General features: G+C 42.7%; 2 protein-coding genes across 3 annotated transcripts in view; both read right to left on the bottom strand.

The window, feature by feature from the left end:
* Positions 1–11,935, bottom strand: part of SERGEF (secretion regulating guanine nucleotide exchange factor) — a gene marked incomplete at both ends in the record, with an annotated part of 152,863 nt that extends 140,928 nt beyond the window's left edge. The window contains 8 exons of the mRNA XM_084263491.1: positions 864–1,022; positions 4,607–4,669; positions 4,966–5,079; positions 6,567–6,627; positions 8,804–8,898; positions 9,231–9,386; positions 9,981–10,119; positions 11,912–11,935. Of these exons, the coding sequence (XP_084119617.1) occupies positions 864–1,022; positions 4,607–4,669; positions 4,966–5,079; positions 6,567–6,627; positions 8,804–8,898; positions 9,231–9,386; positions 9,981–10,119; positions 11,912–11,935 (811 nt within the window). The remainder of the gene's footprint in view (positions 1–863; positions 1,023–4,606; positions 4,670–4,965; positions 5,080–6,566; positions 6,628–8,803; positions 8,899–9,230; positions 9,387–9,980; positions 10,120–11,911) is intronic.
* A 2,932-nt stretch (positions 11,936–14,867) lies between these two features.
* TPH1 (tryptophan hydroxylase 1) lies at positions 14,868–27,146 on the bottom strand (the record flags this gene model as incomplete). 2 transcript variants are annotated; one of them, XM_084262842.1, is made up of 11 exons in its annotated part: positions 14,868–15,042; positions 15,354–15,487; positions 15,981–16,076; positions 17,156–17,282; positions 17,780–17,915; positions 18,167–18,363; positions 19,890–19,957; positions 20,628–20,728; positions 22,099–22,282; positions 23,223–23,360; positions 27,036–27,146. In XM_084262842.1, the coding sequence occupies 11 exons, from the start codon at positions 27,144–27,146 to the stop codon at positions 14,868–14,870; spliced, it is 1,467 nt and encodes a 488-aa protein (XP_084118968.1). The 2 variants fall into 2 exon arrangements, with proteins under 2 accessions (XP_084118968.1, XP_084118969.1); XM_084262843.1 differs by having other exon boundaries at positions 27,078–27,146.
* Between the last annotated feature and the right edge of the window lie 339 nt (positions 27,147–27,485).

Genomic DNA, 27,485 nt, shown 5'->3' with positions numbered 1-27,485 from the left:
GAAAAAGTTCTTCCGCATGTTGGTGCGGAACTTCCTGTGCTCCAACTTGCAGCCATTGCCCCTTGTCCTGTCTCCACAGGCCACTGAAAAGAGGTTGGACATTTCCCCCTGTACCCCATACTTAAGATATTTATAAACCCTAATTAGGTCCCCCCTTAGTCTTCTTTTCTCTAGGCTGAACAGTCCCAGCTCACTCAGCCTTTGCTCAGGTCAACCAGGACCCCCAGGTCCTTCTCCACAGAGCTCTTCTCCAGCAGGTCATCCCCCATCCTGTACTGATACAAGTGGTTATTCCTATGCAGGTGGAAGATCCTCAACTACACTCAGGTAAACCTGGGAGTGGTACATATCCATGCCCCAACATGGTCCAGACAGCTGCTTGCTCAGGATTATCTTCTCCCCTAGTTCCTGTGCCCTGTAAATTCTGTCCATATCTTCCTGCCAAATATAGTCACATGTATTAGAAGCTGCAATCGTTTCCCTACCCCTCTATTTTCTGAAGCAAGTTTTCCACCAAATCCTCTTCTCTCCTATAGTGATGTCTCAATTCATCCAGCAGGACAATCTTACAAAATTTTCACATATACATATATGCAGCCTCTCTGCTGCATCCCTCTAGCACGTACATGCATTTGCTACTGCATTTATGGAGATGTTAAGCCCTCTGATCTACAAGCACAATACTATTACAGGGACTGAAGCCAAAGGATGTCTGACCTCATCGTTTTCAGGAGACAACCACTGTTCAAGGTGAAACTGCAGAACTCTGCATCCAACCAGTACCAAAGAACACTGTTTGCATGCAATAAAGACAATTTGCTGTTTTGGTGTCATACACTGCTGCTTTATAGACATCTTCTTACCTGTCTGTGCCACCAAGTGGGTCCAGCCAGTCCAAACTGCTCCAATCTTGTCATGTGAGAAAAAATGAGTCTCAATCTTCTTAGGCTCAAAAATAAACATCTCTTTGTTTACTAGCTGCCCATGTTTGTTGCTACCCCAGACATACAGGTGTCCTTCATCTGCAACAGAGAAATAAAATTTGTTGAAAGTGATATACACAGAATACCCCCAGATACAGGCTCTGTCTCAATTCAGTGATGCTCAGGAAAGAGCAATGCTTCATTCCAATTCTCTCAGGTATATGCTTTTTCTTGTCACTACCACATGATACACACACTGTAACTAGGACATCAGAAATATCTGCAAGGGCCTTAACAGCACTGACTCTTTTCTGAGGGCTACGCTAACTCCCTGAAACAACCAGAGATTTTAGGTCATACTTGCTACGCCTCAGTTCTACTGTGAGCCTCTCAAAGTCCATTGAAAAATGTTTAGAGCAGAGGCCAATTTTTATTAGAAAACTAACCACAGTACTTCTCTGAGGAAAAAAAAAAAATCAAAACATCACTAAGCCATCCCTCAGACTAGTCTGTTCTTGCAGGGCAGCTTTTACCTCCACCCCAAAGCTTTGATTCAGTCCAGTAAATAATTTTCCAAATTACAGAAAAAAATTTCACTGCTCTCCAGTATTTGAGACTCTTCAAATGCTGGCTGGCTGCTCCTCCTCTCTACTGCTCTTCCAGCCTCTCTACAAAAGCCACAGACTCCTAGCTCTGGTCATAACTGTCCTGGCCTTCTTTGGCTTGAGCAAATTCAGTAAATCCCTCCAAGCAGGGACAGTCTAATGCTCTTTGCCTCACTTTGCTCAGTCACTTCCTAAAGGAATGTGACACACAGCTATGAACATAAAACTAAAGCAGATGCTACTCATCACAAGGCAAAATTAAAATACTATCATGCCTCAAAACAACACTAGACAACTAATAAGAGACTTCTATAAGTAATTACCTGTCCTCCCCAGCTTATTCTAGAATAAACATTTGTGGAAGTGCACACTCCAGGATTCCATCCACAGGGCTAATTATATTTACAGAAATACCCACATTGCTCCATATGCTTCAGTAGTACAAACTGGAGCTGCTCCCAACTGAATGACCAATTGACAGTAACAACACTGTTCAGATGAGTCCTTCTGCAGACATTACACACCATTACTTCAATCTCTTCAGCACAAAATCTACGCTTATATTTGTTAAATATAATCCACAAGAAACACTTAAAACATAAGCTATTTCAGGCCTCCTGATGTCCTTTGCCACCCTATACAGGCTGCAAGCATAAGAAATAAGTGTTGCACACATGAAGTACGTAATCATGGGCACAGGAAGACTGGAAGCCCTGTCATTTGCAGCATGGAATTGCTCAGAGCACATGCCCACAAGACTCAAGGCTTCTGGAAGTCTCAGGTCAGCACTGAACTCTTTACAAGCAGCACTACAGAAGCAAAGTCTTCCAGAAAAAAAAAAAAAAAAAAAAAGTGAAGTAGGATTTAGGCTACAATATATTTAATCAACTGTATGGCAACAACAACAGAAAGAGTGAGCCAGGAGAATTCCACTAAAGTACTGCTACTGAAAAACAAGAGAGAAAGGGGCAGGGGAAGAAGCCAGTACTTGTCAAGTTACACATTGGTGGTAGTAATCTGCAGGACTTCCCAAGTTCCTCAATAAAATAACACAACTGAAATGTAAAAAAAAAAAACCCCAAAACAATTCTTACATTTGAATTCTCTAATAAAATTAATTCCTTCCCAGAATGAAGTACATATAACCTATGGAAATTTAAAAAAAAAATTGTCAGAGACAGCTTGTTTCAACAAAGAAAAACATCGTGGTCATTCATACTTCTGCCTCTGTCAAGTCCTTTTCTTTCCCAGAAGGTGCATTTCCTTTATCCTAGAAAACAGAGTCAACCCTCATCTCAGCTTTTGCTTAGGTTTTAACGAACATTTAAGAAACTAAGACTTTGCACCATACTCCCATCACTGAAGGTTTCAAGCCTGTTTAGATACAGGCAAACCATGATTCTGTTTTTAAAGGCACTGCCATTCGTGTCTGCAGCAACCCTGCCTGTGTCAAAACCCTGCCCCACTGCAGGTGTTTGGGATCCTACCAGCAGGTGGCTTATGAAACAGTGCCAAAGAAAATCACATCGCTGTGAGATTCCTAGGAAAAAAAAACCCTGTAGTAGAATATTTACTATATCAAGTATCTTTAAGATACAGAGAATTTTAAGTAATAAAGAGTATCCTGCAGGATGAAGGGCAGCAATAGCATCACATTGTTAAAATATTTGGAACTTCATTAATCTCAGTCCCTCTGCTGCTAAATAGACTGCTCTCAAATAAAAAGCAAAATCATGAAAGAATAATCTCTTCACTCCCTAAATACAAAGTGTTAATTAGGTAAAGTAGATTCTATTTGTCCTCACAGTTCTTCACTAATTGCACATACACTTTGTATCTCAGAATTCAATTTACATCCTGTAACATCGCACCACACAGCTAAATCTCTGTAGATCTGCAAAAGCAAATACCCTGGTGCTCCATTTAACGATGACAGAGGTACCAGATGGCTGCATATTTGCTAAGAACTTATTCCTATAAAGTTTGGCAAAGACATGCCTTCCTAAGGCTTGATATATTTTCCACACATCAAAACTGTAAGACTACAGTTGTTTCCCCTTCTCCCAGTTTGGAGGGGAAAAAAAAAGCCCATCACACAGAAACAAAAACCCCAAACAAAGCCCAAACACCATCACCACACAACCACAGAAAAACCTCTTTATGAGAATTTCATTACTGGATACCTAAAACCCCAGCATGGGAGCACTGCTGAAAATCAAAGAACATGTGGCAAACCCTATGGAAGTACCTATGTGATTAAAACAACTTCCAAGTGCTTTAAATAAGCCTTGTGCTCTTACATTACCTCACACAGATCTGCAAATTTATTTTAGAGCCACCTAGGATAGCTTCAGACCATCTCACATCTGCACAGCGCAGCCCCATGCAGAGGCATTAACTCACCTAGGAGAAGCAGGCCAGCCCCAGCAGTCTTTCTTAGGACAACCACCTAACATAACCTTTCTCCACAAAGGACTGCAGGTGACAGGAGATAGGACAAGGGGAAATGGCACAAAGCTGTGCCAGGGCAGGTTTAGATTGGATCTTAGAAAAATTTTTTTTACTGAAAGAGTTGTCAGGGCCTGGAACAAACAGGCTGCCCAGGGAGGGGGTTGAGTCACCTTCCCTGGATGTGTTAAAAAAAAGGGTTGATGAGGTACTTAGGGATATGGTTTACCATAGGATGGGATTGGTTGGACTTGATGATCTTAAAGGTCTTTTCCAACCTTGTGATTCTGTGGTTCAAGCACTCACCCATTCAGTTACCCAGTGCAGCACCACACTGACTCCAGAGACTTACCCGAGCACATGCTTCCACAAATCCTTTCACTTTCTAACCACTACTCAAAATGGCTAAGTCACACCTCACCCCAAGAAAAAGCACACAGAATTCTGAGAGTTCAAAATATCAATCCAGCTCTTAAAAAAATGAAAGTTCTCATAATCCAAAGCAATTAACCAGCACCAACTAGGCCAGATCAAATTCTACCAGTCTAGCCAAACTTGAAAGAAGTTTCCAAAGCACAAAAACCTTTATAGGCTGAGACAAGGACTTCCACTTATATACCTTAGGCCTACCTGTGAGTGACACAGAGTGGTAGGAACTTGCAGCAACTCTCTTCACCTTTACATCTTCCAGGCCTAGAGAAAAAAATAGTACAGCAGGTATCAATTCATACATAAAACAGAACTGTCTCAAGTATAACAGGATTCTGATTAGTTTTGTAACAAAAGCCTCTTCTTTTGGGGCACAGACATTGTACAAAGACTCACTATCGTTTTACTTTATAGATTATGACCTTGTACACCCAACTCTATCTTCCAGATACTCCACTACATGTTTATAACACCAAGTGGCTTATAATAAAAGGTTGCTACATATCAGTCCAAAATTCTTCTCTACCCACCTTTATGCAGGAAAGAGATTCCCAGATTACCTGTTACTTCACAGGGCTCCTTTGCTGTCAAGAACAGGGGGAGGTTTTTCCCTTGGTTTGCACGCTTTGCCCGAGACGCCATGCCAGTTCCCCACTGAAACACCAAACCCTTTTCTTTCCATAGTAAACAGAGATAGAAAAGATTAAAACACATCAACTACCAACAAAATCACTCATTAATTAGTTTTAAAAGTAACATTCACTTCATTGTCGCTGATACAAGTTACACTTTAAAACACCTTTATGCCAAAAACATACTGCCATCAAGCAACACACAGTTGTAGTCTTATTTATAGAGGTAAGAAAACTAAAAAAGATACTAAGTAGCCTGTCTCAGCTCTCTGATGCCTGTATCAGGACATTATCAAGGACTCAGTAGCAGAAGTCCCATAGCTGTAGCACCTCAGGAACAGACACAATTTACTAAGTTCATTGCACTTTCTCTGTTCTTCTCTTCACATTCCCTTCTCTTCACTGGGGGAACAAAGTGACTTACCTTCTCCTTAGGACCTTTCAGAAACTTGAGCTAGCCCAAAATTAAGATGTCCAGTGAGCACTGAGAAGTTTAATTCATAGAACCATAGAATGGTCTTGGTTAGAAGGGACCATAAAGACCATCTAGTTCAATACCCCTACCAAGGGTAAAGGCACTCTCCACTAGATCAGAATTCATACAGGCACCAAGATATCCCACTCTTCTTCCAAGAATCTACTTTGAATCTTCAACTAAACTCCACTAACTGGAACCTCTACCAAAGTTCTCGTAAAATTAAGCCAAACTAGAAAAGCCTATGTAGTTTGTTGTTCCTTAACTGTAGGGAAAAAGAAAAAAAGAAACTAAAATAAATTTCATCTCCTTGTCCAAGTGACAGCTGATAGGACAAAGGGAAACAGCACAAAGCTGCACCAGGGCATGTTCAGATTAGATGTTAGCAAAAAAAATTTTCACTGAAAGAATCATCAGGACATGGAACAGAATCACAGAATCACAAGGTTGGAAAAGACCTTTGAAGATCATCAAGTCCAACCATTCCCATCCTATGATAAACCATATCCCTAAGTACCTCACCTACCCTTTTTTTGAACACATCCAGGGATGCTGACTCAACCACCTCCCTGGGCAGCCTGTTCCAGGCCCTGACAACTCTTTCAGTAAATTTTTTTCTAATATCCAATCTAAACCTGCCCTGGCAACAGCTTCATGCCATTTCCCCTTGTCCTGTCTCCTGTCACCTGGCTGAAGAGACCATCGCCCACCACTCTACAACCTCCCTTCAGGTAGTTGTAGGTGGTGATAAGGTCTCCCCTCAGCCGCCTCTTCTCCAAGCTAAATAGACCCAGCTCCCTCAGCCACTCCTCATAGGCTGCCCAGGGAGGGGGTTGAGACACCATTCCTGGATGTGTTAAAAAAATAAAAATAGGGTAAATGAGGTACTTAGGGATCTGCTTTAGCATAGGACAGGAACGGTTGGACTCGATCTTAAAAGGCTTTTCCAACCAACTGATTCCATGATGCTTTCCTCCCCTTCTCCCCTTCCAAGCCATTAAAATTCCATTTTATTTGTTACTGAAATGATATATAAGAATGTTGAAATATTTACCTGTAGCAGCAAGGGCATGTCTCAGTCCTGCAGCAACATCCACCACCACCTCTTTGAGAGACTACTCAAGTAAAGGAAAAAATTATTTTAGTTGCTTTTTATATTTAATGCCTCTGAAGGCAAAATATGCCAATGCAGTACTGGAATACAATGAAAATAGTTCTCATAATTCTAGCCTGCAGGTCACAATGCATATCAACATTATGTATCACAAAAAGTAACTTGGCCAACTGAATTTAGTGGGAACATCTTAAAAAACAATCAAGCAAAGCAACTGAAAGTACAGCTTTGTGTCACTAAACAGAGAGCCACAGGCAAGATCCTCACAAAAGGAGGAACCTTTTTGGCGATCCACATGTCATTAGGATAAAACTAAGAAAAATAAAACTCTGTCTTCCTCAAGAATTGCACCAAAATGTCACCAGCAAATACCAGTAACAAGCAGAGATACGTTCCATCAAGGTACTTGATTTTACTACATCCTGTGATCACAAACACTACAGCTGACACAACCACCTTCACCACTGAAGGCTGCCCACTACAATCATGCTCAAGACGACCATACCAAGTCACACACGCATAAAATAAGTGACTCAGCTTGCACAAGGTACTTCAGTTCTGACACTTCTCCACTTCCGAGTACCTGGCAAATTTACTATTCTTCTCACAGATGTAACTATTTTAAACAGATGGCATCAAGCCCGAGCATTTAACAGGATACAAACCAAAAGAGAAAATATTCCAGGTGAATGAATGGTCTATGTGGTCAGGGAGGCGACAGATTCAGATTAGCACCATTTTCAAGGTACCATACTGCAATGATGCTTCTGGGAAACATCAAGGATACAAAAACATGAGGCAAGTTAAACCCTGTTCACTAGAGGTTACGTAGGGAAACAGGTGTCTTTCCTACACTAAAAAGAACAAAGGAGTATCTAGCATGAGCCATGAGGCTAAATTTCTTGCCTCAGAATTCCTTTCTGCTCTGAAGTTATTACTATCATTAGACATGAGAGGTCATGTGGATGGGAAAGAATTCCATTAGCGTTCTCCAAATAGGAAACTACAGTGTAAATTAGGGATTAATTAGAACTCCTGTGAGAAATTTATTTAAACTGTTAGGCTTATAGCCAACACAGGAAAGCTTAATTACAGAAGTCTCAGTACCTACAACTTACAACATTTTAAGCAATTAATTTAAGACTAAATTCTGATCTCCCTACTTACTCAGCAGCACCTCACTGACAAATATCACCATAGACTTCCACAGGACTTATAGGAACATTATGAGCTATGCTGCAGAGTCCAGCGTTTAGCATTAACAACTGAAGATACTCAACAACACAGCAATCATTATCTGAATTTCCAACCTATTTCCTTGGAAGCTGATATTGCTTGGTAAATACAGGAGGTTAGATTTCTATGCAGGCAAAAGTAAAAATCATTTCAGTCTCAAAAGTTTATTCTCTCAGGTCTCGTTTTCTTAGAGGTACACGCTGTCTCACAACTTCCATTATTTTGGGGGTCACAAAGCTTAATTTTATCTAACTGCTTTAACAGCCAAGAAACAATACAACAAGCCCTCATCTGGGGGTGAGGGGGAGGCAAAGAAAGGAACTCTTGACAGTTATGCACTTAAAAAACCACCCGTACTTAAACCACAGAATTGCTGCACAAGAAGCACAAGACCAATAGATCAAAAGAAGTGGCATAGCTAACTTTGTCGAAATGCATCATGGAGTTTTTTCCAAGGGGGAAATCTTGTTGTGCATTTTATTTTCAGCTGTGAAATAAAAAACTCCAACAAGGACAGCAAATGCACATACCTTTTACATAACAAAACATATCTAGTGTCTTACAAGCTTGTGACAAAACTTCATCTGGAGTAAATCTGCACTGCTTCGCTACCTTTAGTATCACCTTATATCACCTGAGCATCAGACTCATTCTGCAGATGTTATCAAAATACATTACACAAAATATTATAACCCTCAGTAAGAGAGACAACTTTCTAAGTATGCAAATTCTTCATAGGAAAAAAAAAAAAGCAGCCTTAGCTTCTCATTTGAGTCAACGACCACCCTTGGTCCTTTAAGTTTACTGTAACAGAATAACTCTATAGAAGAATAATTGAAGATTCTGGCTTGAAAGCCCACTGATGTCAGACAACCTTTGCAAGTTGCTGGATGCAATATAAAGTACAGAGCTCTGAAGCACAATTCCTTTTAAATCTTTACCTCAATCTTTTGTGGAATCAAGCATGGACCTGGTATTTGAGGAACTCCTAACTGTCCAAAAGAGTTAGACCCACAGGACAGAACTAGGCCAGATCCTGAAAAATTAAGTGTTAGAGTCTGATCAGTAAATCAGTGAGCAAGAGCAAAGCACTGTAACATTCTAACAAGCAAAACATCACAAGCCAAGCAGCTCAAAAAATGACCTAGTATGTCCCATTCCAAAGGCCCTGATGCCATAGTTCTTACGCACTACATCCAGTAAAGGTCTGAAGTACTTTGTGTTCCTTGTATCCCAGCAAAACGTAGTTTGAGAGACATGCAGCTTAAAACCTATGTGTGCCTGTGCATCACACAATAGTAAATGTGGAACTTTCAGTGTGTTCTCTACATCAACATAGTTCACCAGCTCTTGCAGAGACAGAATTACCTACTAATATGATCGTAAAATCCCAGCCACAGGCAACCTGCTTCACACAAAAGCCTGACAAGGCAGTGCACAAAGTAAAATGCAGTACATCCTCTGTGTGAGTCAGTCCCAGCTGCCCGTCTTTGTTATGGCCAGCTACAAAGAGCTCTCCCGCACCTGGAAGAAAAAACAAAACAAAGAGTCATATTCCACTTAGACTAAAAAAAACAAGCAAAAAGAAACACCCCTGATTAAGCACTGCTATGAAGAAATGGGTTTGTCAAGGGAGACAATCCATGACGTAAGATAGGTACCTCGCACTAGGACCCATGATGAAGTTTTTCATCCCGCACACATCTGTTTGTATCCCTTCTTTCCCATAATTAGCTATGGCATCAGCAAAACCTTTCAAAGACCAGATGCTACCTTTGGCTCCTTACTTTAAAACTTCTCAAGACTGAATAACCTCCCACAAGTCCTCCCCACATCTATCAATATAGAAAAATTGACTGCTTTGTATGAAAAGCTGTTCTACGAGTCAGGTTAACAAAGAGTCCTCACATAGCCATAAAGTAAACACAGATGCTAAGCAAAAGAGGAATTTTCCCAATATCCCCAAAATACTGATTAACTGGCATTAGAGAAACCTGTTTTGCAACTAATTGCTTGGAAACAGAAGCTACAAATAGATGGCAGCACCAAATCACAAAGAAACAGGAAAAAAAAAAGTGGTTATAAATCATACACTCCTTGCAAGTGCAATGTTTTTACCGGTGATAACTGCAGAGTGTCCCCCTCCTCCAGTAATGCTTTTAATGTCTTCACATTTGCAGGGAACATCTTTCAGTGACTGAGGTACCAGCACATCTTCCTTATGACCAAGACCAAGCTGTCCATAGCTGTTTGCACCCTTCAGATACACACAGAAAATTAACACATTAAAATAGAAGAGATACACTTGTTTGCTCTTAGATGTCTATGAGGGACATGTCACAGGTTAACCCAGTACTTGTTTCTGAAAATCCCCCAAAATAGCAATCTTCATTCCTACGACTGTTACACAGGGCCCCAGAATTACAGACCAGGGCTGTCCTAAATTTGCTGCCACTAAAGCTCTCCTCACAACCCTGGTATTTTAAGAAATATACTGGAACATATCCTGTTAAGATTTTAACTACATGCTGAGTTACTAAGGAGATGATTACCTCCTGCTTAATTTAATGCTGATGATTCCTACTCATCACTAAGGTCTCCTTCATGCCAATGCTTTCTGGCAGTCCACCTCCAAAACAAGACCAGAAAGACACAGCACATTATCCTGGAACCTAAACAAGTAAAGCAGAAACACTCATCTAGTCTTTTAACTTAAAGTGGTCAAAATGAAAATATACCAATAGCCACTAAATCAAACACAGAAAGCAGTCTTAGCCAATTTAAGCTCTATTAAGCATCCAACAGTTTCAACAGCTACCTTCATTTCCAAAAATGGATTCAGTAGCTTTCCTGGCCCTCACACTGCAGTAGCAGCAACAGTCAATACTCACACTGCCCTCAGCTGATGATCCCCAGGGGAGACTTTCCCCACCTCACTGTGCTCCCCCTGCCTACCTGCTCTCTACTTGCAGTCCTGTCAGTCCCATCCCTGCAAAGATGCAGCAACTGGTGCATCTTAAAAGGACAATTTAACAATAAACATTGTATACAATTATGACATTTGACAACAGCACCCGGCTGCTCACCTCAGCCTACAGTTAACAGGTGGAGGAGTTACCAGATCAGAGTTCAACAGGCAGATCAAGTTGCTGTCTCGGTCACTACTACAGGCAGGCAGTTTTAAAGCATGTTACTTCTCAACATAATTCTTTTTAGAAGGCCCTATCACAAGCTCTCATTTTAGCTTATGACATGCAGTGAATTTTCAAGTCTTCAAAATCAAGCAAGCTGAGATAAGGTGCAGAAAGCCTGAGGAATTGAGAGCCATACACATCTATCCCAACAGTAAGGCACTTACCTTCATTTAGCCTGAAGACTGACGGGTTATTACCAAACATGACTACTGCAGACCAAAACGAGCTAACAATAAAGACAGATACCACCCACTTCACGGCCCTCAGACCCCCTGTGCTCGTCAGGTCAAATCACGTCAACCACACACACGCGAGGGAAAAAGAAAAGGAAGAAAAAGACGCCTTGTTTCCCTCGAAGGGCTCGGGGTTTCACCCCAGGCCGTGCACTCGAAGCCACAAGCCCTTCCACTCCCGCTCCTCACCCAGGCAGCGGCAGCAGGGGCGACACCGGCAACTCCCCGGCCCCGCGGGGCGCAGGCCGCGCACGGCTCAGCCCCGGCGGGACCCTCCCGCGGCGGGGCGAAGCCTCACGGCTTCCTCGCGAAGCGGCCAAGAGCCGGCGCACCGCGACGAGGGCGACTCGCCGCAACTTTATCACAGCCTTAATTTTTTTCCGGGAGGGAAAACCTTGGCCCGTCCTTCCCGAGGGAAGCGAGACGCGGGCCAGCAGCAGCGCACACTGCTCCGGGCGCCCCCCAGCCCCGCGACACCCCACAGGAGAACCAGCAACTGGGCTCCGAGTTCCGCCGGTCGCCCCTTGAGGGCCGCGCCGCTGCGCGGGCTGAGCCGCCGTGTCGCAGAGGACCCAGCTCGCTCCGACCTCCCCTCACCGCGCCGTGCCGAGCACCCACTTACCCAGGCAAAGAGCACAGGCTCCATGGAGCCAGCGGCCCCCGCTCCTTCCCGCCACGCGCAGGCCGGGGAGGAAGAGGCGGGGCGCAGGCGGGTTCCAGCGGGGTCCCGCCCCACCCGTAGCAGCCGCGCGGGTTGGAGGCCGTGCGGCTGCCAGGCGGTTGTCGGTGCCTGAGGAGGTCCTTTTCAGCCGCAGAAAAGCACCGGTTGACCCTTTCAGAGCCTTCGGAGCGTTTGAGGATGTAGCTTCCCCCCGCCCCCGCGGTTGCCTGTACTCCACGGGCGGGCTCCAGCTCTTCCACGAAAAACTCCCCAGAAGCCCGAGCGCCCGATGCCGCCGGAGCCCCGGCTGGGCTGGGCTGGGCTGGGCTGGGCAGGCTCTTCCTCAACACACCCATTCCAGCAGAAAATTTTAAAAAAGGACTAAGCCTTTTAAAAAGTGAGAGGAAACCAAGTCACTCCTCACGTACAATACATACAGTACCGAATGGCGTTAGGTGACATGCGAGGAATATCTAAACCAGAGCATAACCCTTGGTCAGAAGCAAGTGCTTTATGTTTATTGCTGAAGTAAAGGGGGTTTTGCTTCTGCTAATTACCAACAAGTCATTTATTTCATTGACATTTAAAGCCTTCACAATATTTTAAAGTATTTAAATTATTACTGTTCTACAGCAACAGAAGTCAAATGTGGAGTGGTTAATGCCACGGAAGTGCATCTTTTCTGTATGACTTGTTTACTGACTTAACTCTTTGCTTCATGGGTGCAAATAAACATACAATTGCTGCTTTTCCAAGCTACATGAAATTAGGTGCTAATTTAAGGTCTTCTACTTGAAATGCATACATAGTTCAGACAAGGATTTGAAGTAACACACATCCATATATATTTGAACAACATAATAATCCCAACATTTTAGAAACACATCTGACTATTAATTGTTGTCACTGAAGCAGACAATATACATCCTCCCTTACTATTCATAAGACAAAGCTCCTAAAATCTATCTTTTAAAATAAAGTGTAATGTAAGCCATAAATGTGATGGACCATTTTGCTATGTCTTAAAAGTTCTTTAAAACAAACAAACAAAATGCTATAGCAGGTTTAATAGAGGAAAAAATAATTATATTGACTTGATTTAAACAGTGAATATATTTGGAAAGATTGGGACAGTGATTTCCAGGAAGGAAATCAACGTTTCAAAAGGGTAGATAATGGCAGGACAAGCAGGAATGGACTAAAGCTAAGGGAGGGAAGGTTTAGATTAGATATTAGGGGGAAGTTGTTTTACAGAGAGAGTGGTGAGGTGCTGCAACAGGCTGCACAGACAGGTGGTGGATGCCCCATCCCTGGAGGTGTTCAAGGTCAGGTTGGATGGGGCCCTGGGCAACCTTGTGTAGATCCAGGCCTGGAGGTTGGTGGCCCTGCCTGTGGCAGCGGGGTTGGAACTCTGATCCTTGGGGTCCCTTCCAACCCAGACCATTCTATGATTACTTACGGAGCAGATGTAGCCTACTAGAAAGCATATGAAACTCAAACTGATTTTCAAGCAGATTCATGAAAGTCCTTTAAGTTCTTGATCCTGAACTAGCATATCCAGTGTATTTAATATTTCAGTCCATTTTTCCAGTGACCTTCATAACTGTGAATTCAGGATCTCCTGATAAGCTCTACCTATGAAGAATCAGCACCTAGAGTGCTATTAAATACAGCACAAATCTTCCAGCTAAACATAACATGTCCTGTACTCATGTTCATTCCATTGGCAGGGTCAGCTTTGCAGGATGCTTCAAACTACAGAGTCCTGAAAATGGGGAAGTCCACTACTATGTGATATAGACAATTCAGCAGGACCCTGCTCCCACCACCTGTAAAGCGCTTTTTTGGAATTAGATACACTTTACACTACAAGGTAGTTGATTGCATTTCTAGCCGCAGAATTGCTATGAAATGCTTGGGCCTCTCAGTTATAATTTCCTTGATAGGGAATTAAGATATAAAGTATTAAGGAGAATGAAGACCCAGTAAAGAAGAAACAAAATGTGACTTTGTGCAGCTTGTGCAGATCACTAAAGTGACAGAGCAAGCAATAGGATACTTATCCTTAGAAAAAGCAGGCTAGACTAGGAACTCTGGCTGTTATTTTGGACTTTGGTGTTATTTTAGAACTGACAAAACAGTTTTATATATTATAAATTGTTTTAGGCTTTGTGCCATAGAATTTGCTAAATTAACTAAATCAGGAAAAAGGCAAATGGTATTGCTCGAAGGAAAAGGATCTCCCTCAAGTGCAGTATCAAGGACAGCAACAAAAACTGTGACACTGAGCTGAGAGCAAATCTCTTAAAATTCAGATTTCATGCAGCAGCTCTGTACACCAGAAGTGTGGCAAACAGGACACTGGCAATTCTTTGGCAGCAAGGGTGATCGCTTTCAAAGGGAGACTTAACCCCTCAATTTTAATATCGTGAACCTACAGCTATTTGTGTTCTGATACCTGCGCTGTCATCATTCAAGTCTTAAACATAGTAGCACAGACTTACAAGCACTGATTACTATAGCTTCTATGCTATAAAGTCTGCAGTGCTATTAAATTGGTAGCACAATTCCCTGTGGTGAATTGTTCCACTATTGCCTCATAAGGCACCTTCTGCAGCATCTGATCTCAGCCCTGATCCACAGGCCACACTTCTGCTCCAGTCTAACAATTTCTCTACTCCCCCTTCAGCTCCTCAAAGGCAACTCCCAGCCTTTCTTTTAATCCAAAGGGGATGGAGGAATACGTTCCGTAAGGGACTTTATATAGGGAAACGAGATAAAGCTTGTATCCATATGGGCCATTCACTCTTCCGTTTCTAAAGGAGAGAGCTCTGCATACAACACATCACATGCCTAAAAGGAAATCAGCAGGGAAAACGAAAGAGTTGCTGAGTGCGTCACGCTGCTGACAGGGATCTTAAACTTCCAGCTGCTTTCCCATCTTGCTGAGGGCATCGCTGACAATGTCCAGCTCGTGACGTAGCTCATTCACCACGATGGCGATGCTCTTTGTGTCTTTCAGGATCTGCACGCTTTGAGTGTATGGATTGTACTTCACGCCAAACGGGCGCTTGATAGTTTTCGCAAATTCTCTATTCAAATTAAAAAAAAAAGAGGGAGTTATAAAAAACCCACAGATGCATCCTCTGTGTGCAGTCAGTATCAATAACCACTTTTCTAAACTACTTACTTAAAAATAGCTGTAATTATTATGTAGATCCTTGTCTTTCCCACCCAGTACATAGAAGACCAAGCAAACACTACTCTTGGCTTTCCAATTCCATAAAAGATAATTATAAAACTGTGATAAGAATAAAAGAGTTTGGTGCTGCCTGGGAGAGATGCATAAAATTAAACCCAGGGCTATAAAACAAGGAGGGGGGGAGGGGGAAGAAATCTGTACCTCATCTTCTCCTTTGCCTCTTCAAAACTTTCAGAAACAAAGTAAACCTCCTGGAAAGTTGTAATGAGGCATTCTTGTTTGCAGGTGACCTTTGGATCAAAAGGCTTGACTTTGGCACTGCCAGAGAGTGAGTGCTGGTAACATATTGCATTATCATGCGTCAGAGGAACATCACCACCCAAGGAATTCGGCATGAGGTAGAGCAAATAAAAATAAAAAAGAAGATGAAGTGAGACCATATTTAGTGCATTCCTTCTTACATTTTTTTTATCTGCAGGTGAGCAGTGGTTAAAGCTTAAAAAACAGAATAACCCTGAATCATCATATCCTGCCCATCTGGGTCAAGAAAGGGATTCCTCAGAGAGAAAGTTCATGTGTAAATATTTTCAGAATCTGGTTGAGCCAGCAGGACTTTATTTTGAAAATAGTTACTTGAAACCTAGTGTTGGGAAGTCCCAGCCATCTAATGCTTCCTGTGACAGACATTGTTCGGCATATATCCAAAAGCAGACTGTCCAGTAACTATTGCCACAAGAAGTTTGCTTAAAGTCTAGTAGGGCAAAACAGGGACAAAAATAATCAGGTACAAACAAAGAAGAGAATTAAATAAGCAGTAGATATTCTTACCTTGAGCTCACTAATCGAAGAAAGCAAGCCAGCCCCATAAACTCGTAGCTGTCCCTCTTGCTTGCACAAGCCAAACTCTACAGTGAAGAAGTAGCACTGAAATGGAGAAGGGAGTGAAAGAATTCAGCCTTCAGCAAGGATGCTGTGGTGAACTAGATGGGGGCAATTCTGGTTGGAGGTAGTGTCACACAGTTGCAAATAACAGACAGCACCAGGTCATCCTTCTCAGATATTTAAGGAGGAGGGAAGCAAAAAATGGAAGAACCACAGGACTCCACATTTCTCGTAAGAATGAACAATATTCTAGATTAGCCAGCTGGGCTAGCAGCTGCTCATATCCGTAGGAGCACTGATACGTAAAGCTGTTTTGAGAAACATTGTCATGGCTTGACAGCATCAGCTTAAAAGAAACACTGAATAGAGAGGATCTGTGAGTGAAAACATCAGCCCACTATAGCTTGTTTTTCATTTGCTCAGTGGTCTGTAACATTAAAGAAGTTTAGCTTGCTGGATTTCAGGATTTCTGCAGGTATATGGGGGAGAAATGCTATTTTCATAGGTGTCTTAATTCTTCACCCGCTGACAGTAGTAGAAGTTTTACCACAGACAGGGAACCCAAATTTATAAAAATCAGTAAACCATTTCTTTCATAACCAGCAAAAAATATTTCTCATCTAAATTTATTTTCTATCTTAAAACATTTTTACCAAAGCATCCGGAAACAAAATTAATTTATATGATTTTAATTTCTTGGCTGAAAAGTATCTAATGTTAGTGCTCACCACATTCAATGAAAACACCATCTTCTTTCAGTTCATTCTACACAATAAAGAAATAGATTACTTTTAAAATCATTGACTCATGTCCCCAGAGGTAAAAAGACTTTGCTTGGAAGAAACAGACCACGGAATTTCCATTCAGAAAAAGTGATCTACCACTAGAAGTTGCACCTTCACTCAACAGCCAAGTGAAGAAAAACACCAACCTTATCAACTTTAAAATGTATTTTTTTCCCCCTAACATAGACAATTGTTATATGCTCTAAAAACCAAGAGCCAGTGAAACTCATAGGTCTAGCAGCTGGCATGGCTAATGCTGATATGAAGCTTCAAATTTATTTGATGGAGTGAGATCACAAAGCTCTCTATGGGATCACCAGGCACTGATACACTCACCGTCGCCAGTTTTTGGACAGCCTCATCTGATGCCCCAAGTGATGCAAGACCAATTTCCTGGGAGAACTGAGCAAAACTGGGTTCAGCCAGAAGAGGGACATGGCCTAGGAGCTCATGGCAGGTGTCACTGGAAAAAGAAACAAGAGAAGAAATCTCATGATCTGTATTTGTGGTAGAGTGGAAAAGCAGCACCACCAGTGAACAGAAACAATGTCTTGCATTAAACTATTTAATAGCCAAAAGACAGCAACATATTAATCACCTTTAGCTGAAAGCAACTGAGTAGGTCATACCAGCTTTACTTAAGTACATAAACTCAGATTTCCAAGTGGAGCTATCTAAAATTAAGATGAACTCCACATTTATGAGGCAATTGAATATTAAACTAACTCCACACACAGTAAGAGCTGTCCAGTAACATGCTGTACTTTTGAAAATCCCATATTTATGAACGTAGCACTTGAGCATACTACAACTTCATTACATTCAGCATGAATGCTGAGTCTTTGGCACCTTAAAAAAGTAAGTTTTCTTGCTGGTGTTCTTGAACATCTTCTAAGTAGCTTGGCTCTAAGCAGCAAGACTCGAAACTCTCAAATTCTACACAGAGATTAAATTACTCACGGCTCTGGTGTATAGAGAGGGTCCGAGCTGTGTCTAACATACTGAGTGCAGTGAAAAACTCTGAATGCTAATCCTGCCAAGAAGTCTCTGGGAGACAGATATCCAGCAACAGGACGAATGGTAAAACCTGTGCGCTCTGAGAAGGAACAGAGAAATTGTACATTAGTTTGATGTAGAATTGTGTGATGTTCTCACCTTTCCTGCTGCAACTGGGGTGAAAGCCACAGCAGGATCATGGCTCAAGAGCATGTCAGAAAGTTAGGCATGATTAGAAAACATAAGCCCAAGCTTGAGAATGGCAAATATTTACTAAAAACATCCCTGCCTCTGTATATGTGGATTTCCTACAGTTTCGTGCCTTTCTACCTAAGAAAATCATCGCATTACCTTTCAGGAAGCAGGACACATCTTCCAGCTGGGGGATGTTGTCTTCTCTGTACCCACAGTATTTGGTGAGCAAGGGTAAGTTTTTAAGGTACTCTCTGCAGGCATGAGTTGGGTAAAGCTTGTTAAGCTCTCGGTACACAGTCCCCCAAGTCTTGATCTCCTCCTCAGTGAATTCAATCTTGGGAATTGGGTCACCACTACAAGAAGAGGAAGAAAGGGCATTCCATACTAAATAGATGACTCATTTATGTTTGGGTTTTTTTTTTTTTTTATTTAACATCTATACAGCTATGACATCTGGTCAGGGTGCATTAGGCGCTGTCAAATACAGAGCGAGACCCAGTCTATGCCTGGGAGAGCTTATGGTTGAAGGACTTGCTCTCTTTTCAGCCCAGATCAAGGGACAGGAATCTTTGCATTGACCTCACTGGAGCCCAAACACTTCAGTTCTGTAAGCAGTTTCTTAGGTGTTTAATGCCAAAAGTAACATTTAAAATACCTGCATAACCTTTACAGCTTCAGGAGCTGAGAACATATCCTTTTCCCTGTTGGACTTCCCTGTCTGCAATTACTGTCTGTTACCTTTTTGATTTATTTAAAAAAAAAAAAAAAAAAACAAAAAAACAAACCTTCCTTAAAATAACATCACATTGCATGGAAGCAACTAAATATACACATTAAGTAAAAATCCTATTTGTATGCAGAGGAGACAAGCGCCTGCCTGAACTATTTATTGTAGTCCATCTCTCCTATTTAGCCCTTTGGGTCTCCATTAAAGTGGATTATAGCAAGGGTGTGACCTAAAGCCCACCGATAGCAGTGGGAGAGTTACACTGAGCTTCCACTGCCAGCCAGGGAACCAGCATGATAGGTGCTTTCCCAAAGGAGTCTCTGTTAACACCACACTAACAGTAGCCAGCTCTGTGCTGTGGTGACCAGTTGCATTAATACACAGTGCAATAGAGCTCTAGATACCCACCATTTCTAGGTCATTTCCCATTGAGGAACTTGGCATCTAAATTCAAGCAGGCAACCACAATGTGAAAATTATGTGTAGCAAGAGTTTACAGCACAGGGCTACGAAACTCTTGCTGCTTTAGGAGCTCCCTCCCCCAAGCAGCGTGTCCAAAGACAGAAACTCTTTGAGTTTCTTTTCACAGAAAATGTCTTATCTACACATCACATGCACTAGTTTGAGCCAGGAAAGAAAGCTCGAGCATGAGCATTTCCCAGAAAGTTTACACTCAGTGGGCTATATACCGGGTTTTGCCTGCCCTCCTTTCCCTTCACAAGAGAGAGCTGTCTGCCCTAGTAAAGTCAGTATGTCCTGCCACAAGCATCTGCAACACACACTGTTCACCCTCTTCCTTTGTCGCACCCACTTCCAGAGAAGCAGGGAGGGACTGACGAGTCCAAATGACCGTGCTGCAGGAAGCCCATGCTGGCGGCGCTGCCCGTCTAAGGATCAGCGTGGGTGCCGTTAATGGTCGAGCAACCACAAGCCAATCCTCAGACTGATCAGAGGCCCATGAGGCTGGAAGGCAGCCTACATCTACCTTTTAATCTTGTCTTACATCTCCCTTCATTTTACCCCTCCAGCTCTGATTCCTAAGCCAAGCACGCCTCAGCAAGATCTGAGCCCAGGAAAGGTGAGCCTCTGCCAGTGCACGCTATTATTATTTCTAAGCATGCAGAGGCTTATTCTGGAAGAAGTCAAGCTTACTGTTTGTAGTTCATAGCCAGGTCTGCAAAATACTTCCGCCTCTTGCGATAGACGTTGTCTTTGAAACCCTGGAAAGGAGAAAGATAAAGCCAAAGTTAAATGAGCTTCCAAGTAAATAATTTAAAACAACACACTTGACATTTCTTCAATTGGGAAATATAAAAGTATGCTGTGTAAGAATGAGAGGACAGGGCAGGAGCCTTATAGCTGTAGTATGAAATGTCTAATAACTGTGAACTAAGCAGATACTCCAATTCAAAGTAAGGATCAGAGGTTTTATGCATGCAACGGTATATATAGCAGACAAGGGTTCATTTTAGTCATGTCATTATTTATGCAAACTTTGTTACTAGATTACAGAACAAATTGCCCATTTGCACTCCCCAGGTACCAATTTCTTTGCTCCACTTACATTAAGGAAGAAAGAAGAATGAAGAACCAAGCCTGCCACACAACAGCTTTTTGTTTTGTTTTTTAAGTTTATATGAGACCACTCAGGGCTCAGATCTGTGTTCCTTGCACAAGTAAGCCTTGCAGAAAGGCAGGGGAGCTGAATTCAGTAACATCTCGCCTGAACTAGGAGAAAGATAGGAAACCCTCAAGAGAAGGTGCTCCGACCCACAGAGCGCCATTGAGAGGAAGGAGAGGGAGGAAGAAAAGCTGCCATTTTTTTTTTTTAAAGTAAGCTCCACAAAGTATTTTTACTCAGGATTGGGTATAGAGGAGAAAAATACTTACTGGATGGTCAGCATCCAAATCAGACCCATACATCAGCACTCGGTTTGCACACTTATCCAAATCTGAGATCTTCTTCGGAAACCAGGGAACATTCTCCATGTCTAGGGAACGCATGGAATCCACAAAGTTATTAATAACTCCAAGCACGCTGAGGGAGGAAACGCTACTTTCAAGTATGGCTATGGTGGTTACAAGCGAAATCTATAAATTAAAAGGGTCATGAATAAGACAAGGGAGTCCACTGCCTATCTGGCACCAGCCTACAGCTCACACTTCCTCCTCTGTCACTGCCGCAGTCTGCCTACAGAGCACAGCCAGCTCCAAAGCGTCCAGGGAGGAAACAGTTAATATGCTTTTTCTCTTTTCCCTGAACTGTAATTACTATTAATGTTGGAGTAACATCTGGAGGCTCCCCCGAGACAAGGCACACTGCCACGTGAAGCTTCTCAGGTACAGTGTGTGCAAAGGAGCAGAGGTGTAGTTTGCACACCATCCCTGGGTAGAGCAGGAGCAGGTTTGGGTCCTCCCATGCTGCTTTCCTGACCCTGGGAAGTAACCACAGAGCAATGTTTATGTGCCTAAGAAACATCCAGCTTTGCTGAGGGGTTTGTGGAGGAAGAGGAGGAGGCACTGCAGCCTTAGAAAGATGCATCACTACAGCTGTGCTACTAACTTTTGGGTTTTTTTCTAGCCCAAGCGATGTAATAGCCAAGCTCTTGGCAGAGCACTTAATACTGTTTTTTCTTCCCCAATGTTCTTCAGTTTTCTTAATAAGGGTAGGGAGAGTGTTTAGATTGAAATTCCCCTTCCTTAGGGATAAAGGCAACTGGTTTTATCCAAGAGATACCGGATCTCATCTTCCCCTATCTACCAGTCTGTGCCAAGAACCATGGCTAAGAAATACATGAGAGACTTCTGCTGCCCGGAACTTTAGCCTTTTCTAACTAGGAGAAAGATAAATGGGAACTGAAGCATCCTAAAATTAAAAGGCACCTCTCATGCTAGTACAAGTAACTGGGTTTGATGAAAAATGGTAAAGCAAGTTTAAGTCAAGAGCTACATGAGGAAGTGACAGAATCCATCTCCCTCTCTCACCTGTGTCTGAACTGTTTTCCATCAGTATTAAATTTCTGCTAGAAAGGTGTACAGGCCAAACCCTGCGTTCAGACCTTGCCTGCATGCCAACCTGCATGGGCCCACGTGGATGCAGGGATTCCCACTGCTGCCAGTTGTGCTGTGCTGAGAAGGAACAGATGCACACCAGCCTGACACAGCCTGTATTCCCAGCGGGCACCAGCCAAGGCAGTGCTGCTTATATCGCCCAGACCACACCCATTCACAAAGCAGAACCACAAGCCTGGTAGCTACTGACTGGAAACACGACACGAATGCAAGGTGTCGACGCCATAAAAAGATTTCAAACCAACACCTTGAGAAGCACATTTTCACCAGGACTGCCTTTCATACTTACCATCTTCCTGGACAATGAAATGCTCTGTGGGGTTCATAGAAACAATGTTGACATGAGACTTCAGGAGTTGGAAGATCTCATTCAGTTGTTCCCTGTTACTGTCACAGTCCACAAAGATCTCAAACTCAGAATTGCGTCTCTTGGACTTCCGTGACTCAATGTGTACCAGATTTACATGCTTCTCCTGTTTTGTAAGAAGGAACATTTTCAACCAGACTGACTAAAAACTAAAATTTGGCTTTCAAATTAATATTCTTGCATGGAACTCGTACCACCTTTGTGAAGCTATTTTAGTTAATTGGATCTCTCGATAGCAGTCTGCTTATTAGAAATGGTTTGATTGCTAAAAGCCTCCTATCCAGAAGGAAATGAAAGAGAACCTGTATTCTTTCAATTTCATTTACATTCAGGAAGCAGAGAAAGACACAGTCAGGACATTTAAATTCATAGACCTTTTTCTTTCATCCTTGCCATAGGAAACCAATTGGCAACCGGGTCAGGGAAATCCACCAAAATGCCAATCAAGTCACCATATCATTATCTCACAAGCAAGCAAGGGATTTAAAAGCGGTAGCTTTCACAGCATAAATGTCACTTTTCTTTCATCTGAAAAATCATTTAATCATGGGTCTTATATCAGGAGACAGAGAAAACCCCACACTAAGGCCCATGGGGTCAGATGACAGAGCGCATATTCCTTGTGCAACACCTGCCCAGCAATCCCGTAGTTCCTCTGTCACCCTCGGTCCAGCTAGGCACAAGGGCACTGGACTCGACCCAACACAGTGTCACACCCCAAGTGTCTGCCTGTCATCGGCAGGAGCTTCAGATCCCCCTCTTGTATGCAGTAGGAGTAACAACTGCCAAACCTATTTTCATGTGCAGAAAGGACAAAACTCTCTCAGTCTTTAGCAGATGCAGGTAATATGTTTTCTGAAGAGTTTTAGCCAGCCAGCATCTAATTTCTGAGGCATAAATTTCCTCTTGTGGGTAATCTTGGGTGCAAAGTGTGAGTCAGGGTCAGAATCAAATCCTTAACAAATTAATTTAATGGATTCTATTGTGTTCCAAAACCATCTTTACAATGTAAAAATACAGAGCTGCTGTGGCAATGTGATTATTACCTGAAAGAGTTTCAATGCTTTTACAAGTCCTCCAACTTCATTCTTCAAGGAAAAAACTATGGCTGTTCTTCCTCTTTCAGATGCGTGGTCTTCATTCTCTTTATTATCTTCAATCATCATGTAATTTGACTTATTTAACTAAATGCAAGCATACAAAAATTATTTTTTTCCCCCAAACAGCTAATAATGCAGAAAGTGTAAAGTTTTACATTTCAGTTTGCCTTGGGGTACTATTGTGCTTAGACTGATCACCCACAAAAGAAAAGCTGCCAATTAAATTATTACACAGTAACAGGCAAAAGGTAGGCACACTAACTGAGCTGAGGATAAAATACTGAGATTTTTTTTCAGTTGAATGATTTTATATCTTTCATCATTCTAGAGGACGCAGAAAATGTTTTCAAAGTATAATTTATAATTAGCACTGATAACTTTGGAGAGAGAGGAGGGAGCTACAAGATGTCAGCAGAATAAATTGAACAAAATACTTATGAGCAAACAATAATCTGAAACCCATGGGACAAAGGTAAGTAAAGATGGAAGAGGATTTAGTAGATCAGAACTGAAAAATCATTGCCTTTCTCTAATTACATAACTGCAAAGCCCTGCTTTTACAGAGCAAGGAGAGAGAACCTAAGGAGTTCACACAGCACGCTGACCAGAATCTGTGGACTACAGAGAAAGTCCCACCCCACCCAACTTACTCTGTCTGTTGGATCCCCTAATCCACACGCCAAACCCTTATCATAATCATCCAAATCACAAACTGAAAATTTTTGGACACCCAACACAGGGCTTTGTGCATTAGTGGTGATCAGATTCCTGACTGCATTGAAATCAGCGGATAATCACCGGCCATATTCATAGCTATATGTAGCCAGGCCATAAATAGTTATAATATCAAAACAGTTAAGAATGCGGAAAAAGCAAAGTAAAGAAAAAATACAAGACTTAGAAGCAGAGACTGTTCTTCGTATGTCTTCAAACCTTGCAAAAAGAAAGAAAAAAGATGAGGTTTCTCAGGAGCCTGTGAAAAAGAGGAGAAGGGTAATGGAGCCATATTATTGCTATTTGGAACTATTTTTTCATTTGATGTGGCTTTTAAAGATATGACAATCTCGTAACATTTTCAGGAATGAAAGAATAAAAATGCAATCAAAACACAGCAGTTCCACTGATTCACTTCTGTGGTCTCTCCAACTTTAACTTCTTTAAAGCAGATTATGCTGAACAGCTAAGCATTTCTATCTCTAACAGATAAGTTCAAAAATAAAAACCAGATTTTACTTATCTTTTATCAAAATACTCCCAGTTACCTTTTAGATTGAGATTTTGTGATTTTTAGTCTTACCATTTAGACTTTACAATAGAAGGTAATCTGCCTTCTTATAACAAAATTAGTTTCATTTTAAATTGAGTAGTTTACGACAAGGCAAGTATTTGATGCAGCTCTAAGAAAGGTTTCAGGTAGGTTGCTGGCTGTGAGAGCTCTCTGGGGCACAGAGGTGTATCCCATGGAAGAGGTGTTGCTCCAAGCCCACTAATGCTAGTGGAAATACCTGGATTTCTGACTGGGTCCCTACCTCTAACAAGTTGTCACTATATGATGACCCTGGACAACAGTATCAGTCCATCACACTGTTTCTGATCCATCAAAGCCACTCATCTCTATCATTTCGAGTCTGGACAGCAAACTCTCTGCTGAAAGTGGGTGACAGGACCCAGTTCAGGTTCTGCTGAGCAGCCTGCTGGTTTTGCAGTTCGCAGCGAGCGTCAGGTCAGATTCACAGGAGCCAGGAGCAGGCACTGAGCAAGAGTACTCCAAACAGAAAAGAAAAAGCTAACAACTGCACAATTACATATAGGTTATTGGTTGTTTTCTCAGGTGCACAGATCACCATTTGTGTGAGCCAGATCTGACTCAGATGGTGCTGCTGTGGAAAAAAATCGGATGCAAACAAGTCTCCATTACAAACAGAGTGAGGTGGTGGTCTCCAAAGACAAAACCTGTTGAGCTGTTTTAGACATACAGCTTACACAGAGCAGTTTGGCTTGATTCCACATTGAGGATCATTGACTTAAGAGCAGCTTATGAGAGCTGGCACGGTTGCACGCAGTGTTACAAGGTGCACGGCTAGGACAAGCAGCCTGCACTGAAGGCTAATGTTTTAATTATGTATGTTGCTAGTTCAGCTAACATTGTGTTTAAGATCAGGTGGCAACATTTATAAAGTAATATGTTAAAGAGACCAATGAATACAATAAATGCAGATTGTTCTTCCAGTAAGTTCTAAACATGACCTCTAACTTTGGAATTTGAAAAAATTGCCAAAGAGCAATTCACGTGCTTGCAATACCAAACGCACGCCACTTCCGTCTTTAACCCTAAACCAACATTAATCTTTTGCTTTCAATTAAAAAACAACCCTTACTGAAAACAGGGGTGCATTAAGGCAGCAACCATTCTGGTGCAAGACAAGAAGAAAAAACGGTACAAGAAGAAAAACCAACTCCTTTCCTCCAATAGCTGCACCTTCGCTTTCTCTTCGTTCTGTGACAGTAACTCAGCTCCAATCAAATCCAATACTTTTCCTTTGCATGGCAACACATTTGAGTTTTTTGGAGGGTGGGGTAGGGAGATTAATATTTTCTTGACACTTGTTATTAACAATGCAAATAATTAATTGATTTTACATCAACATGACTCAAGTCTTAATGAAAATATACAAACACAGGGATATTCTAAAGCTCTTATCTAGGTAGGTATCTAGGTGAAAGATTCCTTCTTTTGGAGCTCCTAACAACTGCCTTCTCTTTTTTCACCTTTCTCAAAGGGTATTCTCTGCAAGAAATATTAGAGGCTGCATATTTTGTAGTTCAATTCTTTATATTAATGGATAGTCACAATTTAAAAATCATCCAAACATACGGGTCTAACAGAAATCATATTTTAGAGCCATAAATGGAAGAAAAAGAAAACTTCTAAAAGACATACTTGATACAGATTACCATTAATTATACTTGACAAAAGGTCTCATTTCAAAAGGCATTTTATATCCTTCTCCCTCTGTAAGTAGCTGCTTACTTTCTCACTGCCCTTTTGACACACTTCTTAGTAGGGAAGGATGAAGACTTCATCTTAGGAGTGACAACAATTAGATATCACATTACAGGGAAATTTTTCAGCCACACCAAAAGTCCTTCCTTAAATGTAGTTCTCAGACACCAAGCCAATAGCTGTGCTGAACAATTCATTTGGCTTCCAAGGATCTGAGGGAAAGCAATCTTTTGTAAAACTACTCCCTTGCAGTCAGCATTCCTGTTCTAAGGAGGAATGTTACTGACTGTACAAACCAGACAGTATCAATAACTGCAGCCAACATGTGAGTGCTGATTGTCTCTGATCTCTGATGCCCTGAGCATACTCCCACTGACACGAGTGGATTTTTCTGGGTTGTGTCACACCCTCTGCCTCCTTGGCAATGATGCACCAGAAGTTACTTTTGCTGTCCCTTAATCCTTTGAGTCTTACCGCTTCCCCCCCATCCCCTTTCTGACCAGCAACATCAGCATCATCAGCCCCATCCCGACCCCACCGGTATGGCGCGCTCCCACGGGTGCCAGAGAAGCGGCATCTCAGAGCGATTCCCGCTCTCCAAGTGACCGCAGCCAGAAAGTTCCTCTCCCCGCGAAGAAACCGCACCGCTCCGAGAACGGCACCAGCGAGGCGGCAGCGCTCCAGTTACAGAGAAGCGACTTTGCACCCCGAGAGCCAGCACCGGCCCCATCCCCGATCATCCCCCGCAGCGCTGCCCGCGGGCCGGTCGGCCCCGGCCCCGGCTCGCACCCCCTCACCTGGCCGGCGGCCTCCCGCGGGCTGGGCGCCGCTTCCAGCGAGCCGCCGCGGCGGGGCGCGGGGTGCATGGCCCGGACGGGACGGGAGACGGGACTGGCAGCGCCCGGCACCGGCGGCCGCTTTATGGAGGGGGCGAGAGCCGCCCCTAATCGCCCTCGGCGGGGGAGGGAGGGGAGAGGAGGGGGGGAGACGGGCGGGGGAAAGCGCTGCCGGGCCCAGCTGAGGAAGGGGTCCGTTAACCCTCTTAATGATGCCCGCCGAAAGCTGTTCTTTCAAGCCCTGCAGAGCAGGGATGCTCAGATGCAGCCACCGGCCTACCCACCATCTCTGCACACCCCACACCCCCCCCTAAAAAAAATAGCCACACAAAAAGAGATGCTTTCCCGCCTGCATTACACCTCCTTGGT

The sequence above is a fragment of the Gallinula chloropus genome (genome assembly GCF_964237585.1).
Source record: "Gallinula chloropus genome assembly, chromosome: 4".
Classification (NCBI taxonomy): domain Eukaryota; kingdom Metazoa; phylum Chordata; class Aves; order Gruiformes; family Rallidae; genus Gallinula; species Gallinula chloropus.
Note: the sequence above shows the minus strand (reverse complement) of the source record. Positions and strands in the feature narration are given on the sequence as shown.